This window comes from Coregonus lavaretus, assembly GCF_964263955.1.
Source record: "Coregonus lavaretus genome assembly, chromosome: 9".
NCBI lineage: Eukaryota > Metazoa > Chordata > Actinopteri > Salmoniformes > Salmonidae > Coregonus > Coregonus lavaretus.
This window is the reverse complement of record NC_139996.1, coordinates 48,069,314-48,084,777: the sequence shown is the minus strand read 5'-3', so window position 1 is coordinate 48,084,777 and position 15,464 is coordinate 48,069,314. Positions and strand designations below refer to the sequence as shown.

At 47.2% G+C, this 15,464-nt stretch overlaps 1 protein-coding gene across 1 annotated transcript in view; it reads left to right on the top strand.

The window, feature by feature from the left end:
- LOC311135000 (phosphatidylinositol 4-phosphate 3-kinase C2 domain-containing subunit alpha-like) overlaps window positions 1–1,782 on the top strand; it is a 54,253-nt gene extending 52,471 nt beyond the window's left edge. The window contains exon 33 of the mRNA XM_084168804.1: window positions 187–1,782. Within this exon, the coding sequence (XP_084024930.1) occupies window positions 187–369 (183 nt within the window). The 3' untranslated portion in view covers window positions 370–1,782. The remainder of the gene's footprint in view (window positions 1–186) is intronic.
- Window positions 1,783–15,464: the final 13,682 nt, after the last annotated feature.

The following is a 15,464-nucleotide window of genomic DNA, read 5'->3' as shown; positions in this document are numbered from 1 at the left end:
GTCATTTTCATTAGGCCACCGTAGCAAATTGTCATAGCTAACGGCTTTGTGTCCTGACCGACTGTCACTTTGTAACTGTTTTCCTCATCTGTCTTTGTGACTAATGCTAACTTATACAAGTTGCTGCCAACGCGTGTTAACTGCTCTGACTACTCGTGTTAACTGCTCTGACTACCTCCTCCTCAGCTGGTGTACAGTGACTACAGCAAGGAGACCCTTGGGCTGCGGGAGCTGCAACTGAGCGTGCTTAGTGCCGAGTCGCTGAGAGAGAACTGCTATCTGGGCGGCGTCACACTCAAACTCAAAGACTTCGACCTCAGCAAGGAGACGGTCAATTGGTACAAGCTGACCGCCGTGCCCTACTTCTAGACGACTCCACCCGGGAACAACTCCACTTCTCACCTCTTCGAGAACTCCAGAAATACACCCATATAAAGGGCAACGGAACTGGCCACACCCAGGGGGGTGCCTCTAAACTCCACCCGCTTCCTCCTCAAGCTCACCTCATTACCAACCTCTTTGGCCCTGTCCAGAAAACCCTCCTACCCTCTAAGGCCCTTCATGTAGATCCTACAGAATTATAAGCAATATGGTTGTAGCACCGACCTTTCAGATCTACATAAGTGCCTAAGGCATAGGGGCTAGGCTAAGGGTTGTTTCTGGGTGTGGGGCCTTTCTCTCTCACAGTCTCACACACACTAATCATGGTTGTTTCCTCGTCGTAGTAAACAATCTCCACTTATTTTGTTTGTTCCTAAACTATAACACGAGAGCTGTAATGTTTTGTACATTTTGACATTAGAGGACCAAAATGGCTTACTTTCAGAAGAGTATATATAGATTGACACATTTATTTTTTAAAAAGGGGCTCATTTTTACATTAACTTTTTTCTACATAGACATATAGGAAGCGTCTGGTTTCCTGCTAACCTAGCTGAGAATGTCTGGAGATGTGTCCGTCTCAAACCAGACTCCAGGAAAGAGAGTGATCTTGTGTTTCCCAATCATGTGCCAAAAGAACTGACGACGATGATGATGGCAAACCACTTCCAAAGGGGAACCGAACAGGGTGCCTTGTTTGTGTTCACAGTCTCTTCTACGCTCCACTTTAACCTTATCACAGTATATTTGATTAAAATTGTGATATCTCCAATTGAAATATAAATCTATTCTGTCAAATAATGTCAACAGTTCTTCCACTGTGAGCGGGGTTCTGGACTAGCATCAGAAGGTGTTGGAACGATCGACTCCAACTTGTCTACCATGTCTTTTTAATGGTAATTCCTTGACTCCTTTTCACTGCACACTTTTCAGGATTTGTATCACAGAAACTGTTGTCGGTGCATTTGATGGTGTAGGATAAGGTTGCCTCTAAACACTGATCCAAGGCCAGATGTTATATCGCCACCTATTTGTTTAAGGGTAAAATGTATGGGGGTAAGCTGATCCTAGATCTGTGCTGTAGTGGTAACTTTGACCTGGAGCCATCTGGACAAAAAAAGGGAAAGACATCCAGGGCAAGAGATACGCTGCTGTACTCTGAGCCGACTACAAAACGAAAGATGAAATAATAAATTTATCCTGGAGGGTTTTTAAAGAGAATATAAACAAAGACAAATAGTGACTTGATCCACTCTTTTAATGACTGAAAAACAAATACATGCTGAGTTTGTATTAACATGGCCAGTTATTTATTCTTAATTGGTTACCTTAACCCGAATGAATCGGTGTGTACTGTAATCCCTCTTTCCTAAAGTGAATTAAATGTTTTTTGAACAAAGACTGACTTTCATTGTGTGTCTTATTATTTATGTTGGGAAAGGGCCAATCGAATCAGTGATATTGATTCTCATTGAGATAATTGTGCATCATCATGTTGTATTTCTATGCACCAGATGGTCTCTTTTGAGTTGGAAAAGTCAATGAAAAGCATTCTTATTTTATTTGGCTCACTTCACTTAAAAGAGCCTTTCATTTGGCTCCCAAACGGCTCTTTGTTCAGTAGTGCTTAGAAATTGCCCTAAAACCATGAACAAATTGTAAATCTAATTTAAAGCCTAAAACTTTGCCTACCCTTATATCAGATCATGAAATGTGAGTTCAAATAAATTTTTACCTGATCAAATTAGATGGCCTGCAAAAAAATGAAAAGCTCTCCTCACTATATTGTTGCTGCACTGAGGAATTACCATCTTCTGACAATGTTTTTATAATTTATCTCCAGAAAATAGATGTCTGGAGCGCAAAAAGCAATAGTAACAGCACATACAACGGGTAGGTCTAATCCTGAATGCTGATTGGTTAAAGCCGCATTCCAGCCGGTATCTATTCCACAAATTACCACCGGCTAAATCTATTATGTTAAAATACCTATTTACTCTGTTCCATCTCACTGCGCAATCCACTGTCATCAGCCCAGTCAGGCACTTTTAGAAATTTGATCTCCACTATAAAAAGCATCTAGGCATTATCTCACATTTCAACAGCGACATTTGCAACATTGTTTCAATATTCAAATTCGATCTCCAGCTGTCCTATAGTAATGAACGTGTCGGGAGTCAGGACGAGATAGATAGGAAACAGTTTAAACAAATGCAACTACTTTGCTGTTATTCTGGCTGCTTTTTGACGTGACTGGAGTTTAGCCGTAGTTGGCTAGCTAGCAAGCAAGGGATAAGAACGTTGCCAGCCAGTATGGCAATGGAACATGTAGAACGAACGACTGGGTCGCGTCCATTGATACAGAACAAAAAGACTGAACGACTGAACCGATAGAACGAACGACCAGCCGGCTTGGGTAGAAACCCTAGATTTGTGTCGGACTATATCTTGTGGAAGGATGAAATAGTATGAATAAATTCATCAAAATAACGTTTATTTTTATTTTTATATGTCAATCATTATTTGAATATATGTTGGTAACGCATTGTATAAAAGTGATAATGCACTCAAAACCGGTGTTTGGAGGATATATTGGCACGGTTTGCCGGCCCTCGACTTCATCTCGTTCCTAACAACACCAGTGCCAATATATCCTCCAAATACCGTCTTCTTGGGCATTATCATTTAAGTCACATGTGTCAAACTCATTCCACGGAGGGCCTAGTGGCTGCGGGTTTTCACTCCTCCCTTGTCCTTGATTGGTGAATTAAGGTCACTAATTAGTAAGGAACTCCCCACACATGGTTGTCTAGGGCTTAATTGAAAGGAAAAACCAAAAACCTGCAGACACTAGGCCCTCCATGGAATGAGTTTGACACCCCTGATTTAAGTAATACACTAGATCAGGGTTCTTCAATTCCGGTCCTGGAGGGCCGAAACACCTCTGTTTTTCATCCTCTCCTTCTAATCAGGGGCTAATTCAGATATGGGACACCAGGTGAGTGCAATTAACTACCAGGTAGAAATAGAAAACAGAAGTGTTTCGGCCCTCCAGGACCGGAATTGAAGAACCCTGCACTAGATGCAGTCGCACCTCTAAAAACAAAAAGCATTTGTCACAAGAAATTTGCTAAGATCAATGGAGACACTAACGTTTTTTTAATCCTGTATCTCTCGACACATTCACGAAAATAGTCATGGCCTCTAAACCTTCCAGCTGCCAACTGGACCGTATTCCAAATAAACTACTGAAAGAGCTACTTCCTGTGCTTGGCCCTCCTATGTTGAACATAATAAACGGCTCCCTAACCTCCGGATGTGTACCAAACTCACTAAAAGTGGCAGTAATAAAGCCTCTCCTGAAAATGCCAAACCTTGACCCGGAAATGTTTTACAACTATCGGCCTATATGGAATCTCCCATTCCTCAAAAAAAAAAATATATGAAAAAGCTGTTGCGCAGCAACTCACTGCCTTCCTGAAGACAAATAATGTATACGAAAGGTCGCTGGTTCAAATCCCAGAGCCGACAAGGTGGAAAAATATGCCGTTCTGCCCTTGAGCAAGGCAGTTAACCCCCAACTTCTCCCTGGGCAGAATGACACCCACCTGTCTTGATCAATGAGATGGTTTTGGAAAAGATTATGGCAGCATGTATATTATTTGATTTGTGCATATTGTACAAAATAAATAAACAACTCCGCATTTTCTGATTTCCTGGTTTCATGGGCAACTAGCCACAGGAGTTTATAAGCCACCGGACCCTTCTAAAAATAATTAAGGAAGTACTGCTAAGTTTAGTTTGGTTGAAATTCTTCTGTAATTGGTGAGTATGGAGCCAATAATAAACTCCGTATGGGAGCTTCACATACCAGGTTACAGAATGTTGCTTAGAGTGCTCATTTCCTGGTCTACTCGCTGAACCCAGACTCCCAAGTGTATATGAAAAGGTTTGTCAATCCAGGCATGGATGATGTCAGTGTACTCCTTAAAATCGGGAGTAGCCTATCCTTCCAAACCTGGTTGAGGAACATTTTCATATCCATTAGGGGTCTGGGTTCCGTGAGGTGGTCATTGGATGAACAATCAGCCCTCATCATCATACTCCGGCCATCAATGGCATAATACTTTTATGGTGTTCTCTTCCAGTGGCTGAAGCTGACATCTGATAATGTCAAGGAACATATATCTTCAAGCTGGCCAAGAAGGGATTGGCCCCATCTCAGATTGTTAAGTGCAACATAGCAAATACCACATGGCAGCAAATGGTTTCCCTCTGCAGCAGACAGCTGACAGTCCATGAATGAGAGAGCTTAATCTATTCATTGTTGTTGAATTGTCATTTTTTGGTAGGTTCTGAATACAGCTGGATTCAGGCAACAGGGGTGCTTGTCTGTTTCCTCATGGGCAAACTGCTTTGTTGTCACAGGTATCCAACCAAGATTAACCTCTACAGGATCTGTGTCCAGTACACAGGACGGTTGAGCTAACGTGCACTAATGTGATTAGCATGACTGTTGTAAGTAACAGCAAACTTTCCTGGACACATGGGCAGAAAGCTTAAATTCTTGTTAATCTAACTGCACTGTCCAATTTACAGTAGCTATTACAGTGAAAAAAATACCATGCTTTTGTTTAAGGAGAGTGCACAACAACAACAAAACGTATCACGGCAACTGGTTTGATACATTCACCTCTGAAGGTAAATAATGTACTTACATTCAGTAATCTTGCTCTGATTTGTCATTCTCAGGGTCCCAGAGATAAAATGTAGCATAGTTTTGTTTGATAAAATCCATTTTTATATTCAAATGTAGGAACTGGATTCTACAGTTTGAACCCCTGCTGTCTCTGGCTCCACACCCACCCCGCCCTGCCATCTAGATGTGTGAAAGTTAGTGTATAAGCTAATGATCCATCATGTATAATATTCCTGGGAGTGTGTAAACTTACATTTTGTATTACCGTATAATTTTTGTATGTTCTCTATAGTAATGTACTTGAAAATGTATCAATTTACCAATTCGGCACATTTGGGCAGACTTGATACAAAATAGTCCAGTTTCTTATATCTAGGGTAGGCCCGGGACAACACCAGTATCGCGATACTCGTTAGTATCGTGGCAAAGGAACAAAACGATTAGTTACCGGAGTGTAACTCCAGTTCTATGAGTGGAGCGGAGCCCCATAGGGGAGCTCTGCTCCTAGTGGTTTACCCTCTGCCCTAAGGCAGCAACAGCCTGAAGCAAAATTATGCACACACCTGCAGCCAATGGGAGCACAGGTGTCCCTATAAGAGGGGACGCTTCCCCTCAATCAGCCTCCCGAGATATTATCTTCAGCGAGACTAGAGAGGGTCGGTAGGGCCTTAAGTCCTATGGGGCTCCGCTCCACTCATAGAACTGGAGTTACACTCCGGTAACTAATCGTTCTATATCGTGGAGCTCCGCCCCATAGGGGAGCTCTGCTCCTAGTGGTTTAAGGCGGAGCGTAGCGCTCCAAAATGTACTCCCTGCCGAGCCTAACACTTCCCATTAAAAAATGAAAAGGTCAAGCCTAGCAATGGCCGCAACCAATTCCCGCAGTACTGCAACTAAAAACCCCTCCGGGCGTCACAATATATCGCGTCATCGGTTAAAGACCCGCCCCACCTAGTTCAATGGCAATGCCAATGACTAGTGGGCAGATCACCAGAATAGAAGCTACACTAATCTGTACTAGCAGATAGATGTGCCTCAATATCCTGTGAAAACACTACCGACCACTAATGGAATGACACCAAGTGTCACTCTACATTATGTACACAGTAGACCACCTCACTCACTCAATGGAATCCCAGAGATTAGTAGGCAGGAACTAAATATAAGTCATACTAAACTGAACAATCAGATAGATGACCTCACATTCTGTCAATTCAATACATGTCTCTACTATACTGACCCTGTCAGTCAAGAGACATGCCACAAGATATGCTTTCCATCCAAAGCGGACCTGATAGAGACCTGTCCATCGTCCTGCTTCTCTCTCCTCCAGCTCAAGATTCCCCTTCAGCTATGCTGAGTACAATCGAGCCAGAGAGATAGAAAGCCTATCTATCAAAAAACATGTTTTCCTAACCAAAGCGGACCTGATGGGAACCTGCCCATAGTCCTGCTTTATCCTCTCTTCCTGGCTCAAAATCCCCTTTCAGCTTTGCTGATTACAGACCGAGCCAAAGAGTTAGAAAACATAACTGTCCAGAATATGTCTTCCTAACCAAAGCGGACCTGATGAACACCCATGTCCACAGTCCTGCTTTTTTCCTCTCTTTCTTGCTCAAGATCTCCCTTCAGCCACGCTGAGTACAGATCGAGCCAAAGAGTTAGAAGACATATCTAATAGATAGAAACTGATAAATGGAGACGGTGTCGACCATGACGCTGCTCTACAAATATCCTCTACCCCTGTTCCTCTGAAGAGGGCAGTAGAAGCTGCTACTCCACGAGTGGAGTGAGCTCTGACACCCTGAGGCAGTTGTCGCCCCACTGCCTCGTAAGCTGTCTCAATACCTTCACAAAGCCAATGAGACAATCGCTGTTTTGAAAGTGGTCTACCTAATGCAGCCGCACCGTGACACACAAACAGCTGAGGCGATGACCTAATCGCTGCTGTGCGCTCAACGTAGCACGCCAAAGCGCGCACTGGGCACAGACAATGAAGCTTTTCCTCACTCCTCTCCCCATGAGGAGGGGGAGAAAAAGCCCACAACTCCACGGTCTGTGATCTATATGCACTGCTAATAACCTTCGGCACAAACGCCGGGTTAGGACGTAACACCGCTCTGGTCAGATCGCCATTAATGGCAAGGCAGTCGGGTCTCGTCGACAGGGCACACAAATCACTGACACGCTTAGCGGTAGTCAAGGCGAGCAACAGTGCCGTCTTGATAGACAGCATCTTGAGGGGTATTTGATTCAACGGCTCGAACGGCGACTTACATAGCGCTTCGAGTACCAAGGCCAAATCCCACTGGGGCAGCGTGGCTCTAGGCATTGGCCTAAGCCGCCGCGTTCCCAATAAGAAACGTTTCACTAAAGGATGGCTGAACACGTTCGTTCCGCCAAACCCCTCATGACCAGCTGAAATTGCCGCTGCAAACACTTTAATGGTGGAGGGCGATTTCTGCTTATCAAACATAAACTGCAGAAAAGAGAGCACACTCTCAACCTGACAGTTCATGGGGTCCACACCTTGTGTGTCACACCATCGTGAAAAAACGTTCCATCTGCTGGTATACATCCTAGAAGTGGAACCGGCTCGTGCACCTTGTATGGTTCTGATCACTGCATCAGATAACCCACGGCGCCTCAACCTGTCCCATTCAGGAACCAAGCCTTCAGTGGTTGGCCGATTATGGGCCACTGCCCTATCGAGCCTCCTGCCTGGGTCAACGCGTCCCGTCGATGTGGAATTGGCCAAGGTGGCGCAATCAACATCTGACTCATCTCCGCAAACCACGGAGCCCCCGGGCGATCGGGCGCTATCAGTATCACTGACAGCCCCTCTGACCTCACCCTGGCTAGCAGTGGGAGAATGCAAGACAGCGGAGGGAATGCATACAGGAGAACTTTCGGCCATGGGTAGTGCGCGAATGCGTCTCTTCCCAGTGGTGGCTCGTCCTGTTCCCTCAGAGAGAACCATAGGGGACATTGCGTGTTCACGCGTGACGCGAACCGATCCACCTCGGCTCTCCCGAACTGTTCCCAAATTCGGAGAACAATGTCCGGATGCAGACACCACTCGTCGTCTCGAGGACCCCCTCTTGACATGAGGTCTGCTCCTACGTTCAAGTAGCCCGGAATGTGTGCTGCTCTCAACGAGTGAAGGTGCTTGTGAGCCCACAGCCACAATTCCTCTGCCGCCCGGTGGAGGGCAGGTGACCTGAACCCTCCCTGGCGATTTATGTGAGCTACTGTGGTCCGGTTGTCTGACCAGACCAGCACATCGCGACCCCGAAGGGTAGGCGCGAAGTGGGTCAGAACCAGTCGAACCGTTTCCAACTCCAAGAGGTTTATGTGACGACCTGATTGAGGCCATACACTTCCTATCGCTTGAGTCTGACATGTCCCTCCCCATCCAGTCAGAGAAGCATCTGTAAATACTGGAATGTAGGATGACACCTTGCCCATCGGGACTCCGTGCGTGAGAACGCTCGGATTCCTCCAATAGTCCAGGTCTGCTCTTAGCGAGAGAGGAACCACCACCAACCGATGACGTTGACGCACTGGGTCTAGTCTTAGTTGGGCGAACCATCGCTGTATTCTGCACATGTGCAGAAGTCCCAGCGGGACCACAGAGTGGGCTGACGACATGAGACCCAAAAGTGACATGATCGACAGCGCCGTCACTGTGTGATTCGGACGACACTTCCTCAGGGCTAGCAACAATGCTACCCTTCGAGGGTCCGAAATTCGAGCCCTCATCATTACAGTGTCTAGCTGTAGCCCCAGGTAGACAATCTGATGACTGGGCCAGGGTGCGCTCTTTTTCCAATTCACAGCGAACCCCAGACGCGTGAGATGAATCACTGTCTGTGTTGTGTGAGTGAACGCCAGCTCTGCTGACGGGGCGAGAACCAGCAGGTCGTCTAGGTAGGCTAATAGCCTTATCCCTTGACGACGCAGCGGCTCCAATGCCGCCTCCACACATTTGGAAAACGTTCGAGGTGCCAGGGCGTACCCGAATGGCATCCTCGTGAACTCGTACGCCACCCCTTGAAAGGCGAACCGCAGAAACTTCCTGTGACACATGGAAGTACGCGTCCTTTAGGTCTATGCTTGTACAAGTCTCCTTTCTGGACACATTCCAGTAGACGTTTTGTCGTCAGCATTCGGAAGGGTCGTTTGTTTATGCTCTCGTTGAGAGTGCGTAAATCCAAAATCGGCCTCACTCCCCCCGTCTTTTTGGGCACTAGGAAATAAGGCGAATATAGCCCTTTGTTCCTTTGCTCCCGGGGAACTACTGTGACCGCCTCCTTCGCCAAAAGTTCCGTAATCTCTGACATCAGAGCGGCCACTTTGTCCGGCGTTTTCATTACCGTCTCCACCACTCCCCTGAACGGGGGTGGGGTTCGATGGAATTGGAGGGCATAACCCTTCTGCAACGTCTGTTCTAGCCAGCGTGAGAGGGTACAGCTTCGTTGCCACTGCCAGCAATGCAGAGAAAGCGGGCGCGCACGAAGCTGTGGTGCATCCAGTAGGAAGGACCTGTATTCCTCTATGGCCCTCGCCGCCGCTATTCCCCAGCACTGGGTTGGTGGAATAGCCCAAGGCGGGCCCCCCTCGAAAGGGAGAGGAAACATCAGCTCGTTCTGAGAGAATCGGAGGCCTTGATATGTCAGTTACGTCTGTAACTCTAGTATTCTGGCCCTCCGTGAACGCAGCACGGTTTTGAGCTGCACTGACTGAGGTATTAACCTGAGACAGAGCGCCCTCCCCGGATAGCAATTACGTCATCATGTCATTGTCTGACTGAGACTGCTGCTTACTCCTGAGTGGCGCAGTGGTCTAAGGCACTGCACTGCAGTGCTAACTGTGCCACTAGAGATCCTGGTTCGAATCCAGGCTCTGTCGCAGCCGGCCGCGACCGGGAGACTCATGGGCGGCGCACAATTGGCCCAGCGTCGTCCAGGGTAGGGGAGGGAATGGCCGGCAGGGATGTAGCTCAGTTGATAGAGCATGGCGTTTGCAACGCCAGGGTTGTGGGTTCGATTCCCACGGGGGGCCAGTATAAAAAAAATATATATGTATTCACTAACTGTAAGTCGCTCTGGATAAGAGCGTCTGCTAAATGACTAAAATGTAAAATGTAAATGCTTGCCATGAGATCCGTCCACTGCAGTGCTCAACAGAGTCTGGAAAGTGTGGTCTCTAACTGGTACCACAAGGTGGCACCACAATACCTCTTTTTTACTGGTCTCATGAGGCTGCTCAACAGCACACTCTAGGTGTGGTGAGCTGCACTCAGAGTAGTGGGCATTGTTACGTTCTGAATTAACCGGGGGCGCCCATACATTGGTTACACCTGTAACTCTAGTATTCCGGCCCTCCGTGAACGTCGCACGGGTCTGAACTGCGCTGGCTGAGGCGTTAGCCTGAAGCAAGGCGTCATTCCCAGCTAGCGGCTGCGTCTTCATGTCATATTTAGACTGAGACAGCTGCCTGCTATGTGAGACCTTTACTACAGAGCTCCTAGGAGTCTGTAGTAAAAGATCTTTATTAGGTGAGCTAAGGCTACGCCTTGCTACCTTTTTCTCTTTCCTCTCCTGAGTGTGTTCAACTACGCACTCTTGGTGGGTTGAGCTACACTCAGGATGTTGAGAGAAATTCATAGGACGTGAAGTACTCTGCAATGTGTCATGGAAGAAAGGCTCTTTTGTGACAATGTCAGTGAGAGCCAGCTCTTTATTCACATAACAACAATAAACATTTCCCTCCATTCCCTGAACAGTAGGGTGGGGAGGAACAGTGGGCTCTGTCGCGTCCAGCGCCGAGCCGTCATCCGTCCTCTCCCCCTCGTCCCGTCATTGACGCCGTCGTTTCTGGCTGACCTTCTGGTGTTGCCAGGACGGTTTTGTGACGACCTCTCTCGCCGGCGGAATCGTCGCCACCACCGTCGCTGGAGGGGCCGAGCCCGCTCGCCTGCTGTCGGTGGTAGGCGCCTGTCGCCTGGCCCGTCGCCTCCCTGTAGTTCTACTGGGGGCGTTAGAGGTTGACGGGTTAGTTGAGGCCCTGCTGAACTTGCCTGCCAATGGCAGGTGTTTAGCCAGGTGCTTTCTCTCTTCGTCAAGCTTACCAAAACGTTCCGTCGCCTCCTTAACGGCGACCCCAAAGAGGCCCTCGCTAGAGACGGGAGCGTTTAGTAGCGAGGCTCTGTCCGTCTCCTTCATGGCTGTCATTGACAGCCAGAGGTGACGTTCCATGACCACCGAGGTGGCCATGGACCGGCCTGCACATATCGCTGACGCTTGTGTCAAATGAAGAATAGCGCCAGAAATCCTGGACGCCTCTTCAATCTCCTCGCTGGTCAACTCAGACCTACCCGTTGTTAGACGGGATAGGGAGGCTGCGAGGAGGGCAATGTTATTAGCCGCTGACACAGCCTGGGCTCCCAGCGTAAAGGACTTCTCAGACAGCTGTGCTGTGAGTCTGTCCTTTTGTGCTGGCAAGGTGGCTTTCTTGGAGGCCGCCCAGGGACTCGAACCCGGCACTAGATACGCCGCCATGGCGCTCTCGAGCCTAGGGATTCCCTTAGCAGCCCACTCACGTCCAGCCACTCTCGTGAATGGGGTGTACACTTTGGCCGGCGAACGCGCCGCCAGGGGTGTATCCCACGAGCCCTCGACATATTTTCAGAGGGAAGGCATAGCAGGAGCCATCGGCTCAGCTGCCTTCCTCGGTCTAGAGTAGGGGCCGCCCTCCATCATGTCGACCTCCACAGGGGGGGGGAGCAGGGGGCAGCGCTATCTCTAGTCGGTTGGCGGCTTTCTCAATGAGTTCGGGAAAGTCCGCACGCAGAGAGGCCGCTGCGAAGGACAGGGCTGCTGACGTAACAGAGCCCGTGTCGTCATCGCACAAGGAGCCTTCAGATCTCACACTCCCCATAGGGAAGGGGGTCTTGAAGGTTGGCGCCAGAGGGTCGGATTGTTCCATTGGAACATCCATCTCTGCGTCTCTCTCCTTGTCATCCCCTGAGCCAGCACTGTCCGACGACGCCTCTGAAGCAGAGGCGAGAAGAGACAGTACATCCTCTAGGGGGATATCCTCCCTAAAAAACGCCCAACACTGCTTCCTCTCCTTCATAGGAAGGAGGGCGCAGGAGGCGCAATTAGGGAGATTGCCGGTCCCTTCCTTGGCATGCTGTGGCCCCAAACACACGAAACAAAGGTCGTGGGGGTCCGCAGATGCCATGGAGGAGCATCGGCACTGAGCCCTGAAAAGGGCTTTTGGGGGTGGAAATTCTCCTGGCGTGCTCATTTTAGAAGACACTCAGGAAGAAGGCGATTTCTTCCTGAGTGTTCTTACTTCTTGGCTTCTTCAGTCTAGTCGTCCAGTCGCTGAAGATAATGGGAGGCTGATTGAGGGGAAGCGTCCCCTCTTATAGGGACACCTGTGCTCCCATTGGCTGCAGGTGTGTGCATAATTTTGCTTCAGGCTGTTGCTGCCTTAGGGCAGAGGGTAAACCACTAAGAGCAGAGCTCCCCTATGGGGCGGAGCTCCACGATATAGAACACAAAGCGAATTTAACTTATTTTGAAAAACAGCCCGAATGTTAGAAACAAACATCTTTATGTTGTCATCCAGAGTCACATTCATTTTTTTCCATGCTATAGCACACAATATTTTACATACAGCAAACAGTTTGGTTGTAATTTTTGCCATGGAAAAAATATTGTCATACTGGTATCTTCCTGGCCCTAATCTGGGGCCCTATAAAATCTGTTTGATTTTTTGCCTGATTCCTTTAGATTTTTTCCAAAATTCCGTGTTGTTTTTCCTGGTTTCCGTTTTCCCTTTTTTGGTTTTCACTCTCAAAATCACACATTTTTAAAATAGAAAAACAACTCAATTGGATGTTCTAAGTCCACAACAATGCTTTAACCACCGGAGACCAATTTCTTACCCTTCAATTCCAGTGTGCATCTAGCAAGAGGTTGTTGTTTAACAGTGTTTTTGTAGCGCACGTGATGGTAGGGTTTGCAAAACAAATACCCACTGGATTGATGCAATACATGATATCATTCTGCCAGGTAAGCGTAGGCTACTTTGAAGAATATTTCATTTAGGTTTTTGGGAAAGCCTTTCCATCTACCCAGAATACATTAGCATAATCGCTAACGGCTACACAAAGTGGTAGACGTGCACACTGCACATACACAGACAGCGTTGCCTCTTCAGAAAGTTGCGGGAAATACAAATCACTGATGCATTCTGTTAATGTCTTATGATACATTTGGGCAAATTAATACATTTTCAATACATTTAGTTGATTCCCTACTAAGTTCAATACATTTTTGAATATTGTTGAATTCCGTTTTAATAACTGGATTCCGTGATTCCGTCTGAGTTCTCCACATTGCGAATTCTATAGGGCCTACATAACGAAATCATTGACTGAGCACAGAATGCATCCTTGTGCGTTCTACATAGAGAATATCAAACAGAGTTCAGAGTGTGATGTCATATCAGAATGAGCGCTTCATCCATTATCACGTGTGACGGCTGTGATAAACCAGCAACATCCCATACCAGCCATTACTCACCTGCTTCTCTCCGTCCGCTCTTTCTGCGCATCTCCATCACAGCTAAATTACATTTTAAAATTGACGTCGAGCGGTGGTGTGCAGACACTGAGTCTTCTGTAAAATTTATTGGAGCGACTGCGAGCGTCAACGAAGTGGATACACTGTATCTTTTCATTTAGCCTGTTAGAACCAAACGCACAGGTCAGTCTGACTAGGCTTCGCTGTCACGCAGCTTCAGTGCCATAAAGGAAAAACAGAGCACAGTGACATGCTTGAGCCTTTACACCGCTGAAAATTACACCTATTAGTGGAGCTACCCTTTCCCCTTTCTACCGCAATTCACGTGCATTTGATATATACTGAACAAAAATATGAATGCGTTGGTCCAATGTTTCATGAGGTGAAATTTCCCATACACACAAAAAACGTATTTCTCTCAAATGTTGTTTACATCCCTGTTAGTGAGCATTTCTCCTTTGCCAAGATCATCCATCTACCTGACAGGTGTGGCATATCAAGAAGCTGATTAAACAGCATGATCATTACACAGGTGCACCTTGTGCTAGGGACAATAAAAGTCACAAATGTGCAGTTTTGCCACACAACGCCACAAATGTGTCAAGTTTTGAGGGCGCGTGCAATTGGCATGCTGACTGCAGGAATGTCCACCAGAGCTGTTGCCAGATAATTTAATTCTCTACCATAAGCCGCCTCCAACTTCGTTTTATAGAGAATTTGGCAGTACGTCCTACCGGCCTTACAATCGCAGACCGCGTGTATGGCGTCGTGTGGGCGAGCGGTTTGCTGATGTCAACGTTGTGAACAGAGTGCCCCATGGTGGCGGTAGGGTTCTGGTATAGGCAGGCATAAGCTACGGACAACGGACACAATTGCAATTTATCAATGGTAATTTGAATGCACAGAGATACCGTGACAAGATCCTGAGGCCCATTGTCGTGCCATTCATCCGCCGCCATCACCTTATGTTTCAGCATAATAATGCACAGTCCCATGTTGCAAGTATCTGAACACAATTCCTGGAAGCTGTAAATGTCTGAGTTCTTCCATGGCCTGCATACTCACCAGACATGTCACCCACTGAGCATGTTTGGGATGCTCTGGATCGACGTGTACGACAGCGCGTTCCAGTTCCCGCGATATCCAGGAACTTGGCACAGCCATTGAAGAGGAGTGGGACAACATTCCACAGGCCACAATCAACAGCCTGATCAACTCTATGCAAACGAGATGTCGCACTGCATGAGGCAAATAATGGTCACACCAGATACTGACTGGTTTTCTGATCCACACCCCCTACTTTTTTTTTAAAGGTATCTGTGACCAACAGATGCATATCTGTATTCCCAGTCATGTGAAATCAATAGATTAGGGCCTAATGAATTCATTTCAATTGACTGATTTCCTCATATGAACTGTAACTCAGTAAAAACAATGAAATTGTTGCATGTTGCGTTTATATTTTGTTCGGTATATTTACATCTGATGGCCGAAGTGACCCCCATCGCACAATCGTCAAAAGTAGGCAGACAGATGTAAACATGTTTTTGTCTCTCACAAGATATGTTTTAAGTTTTGAGCCATATCATGGACAGCACTCTCCTGTCTGGGTCTGGTGTTTTTGTACTGCATGTGGGGATGAGTCATATGCACACTCTTTAAGAATGACTTGGTACGCTACTTTGTTTCTAGAGATGCTAATATCTGTACCCCTGTTTTTTTGCAGGACAAGGATGCCAAGTTCCACCTGATTCTCACCGAGAGTAGGATCCACAGACTGGCCC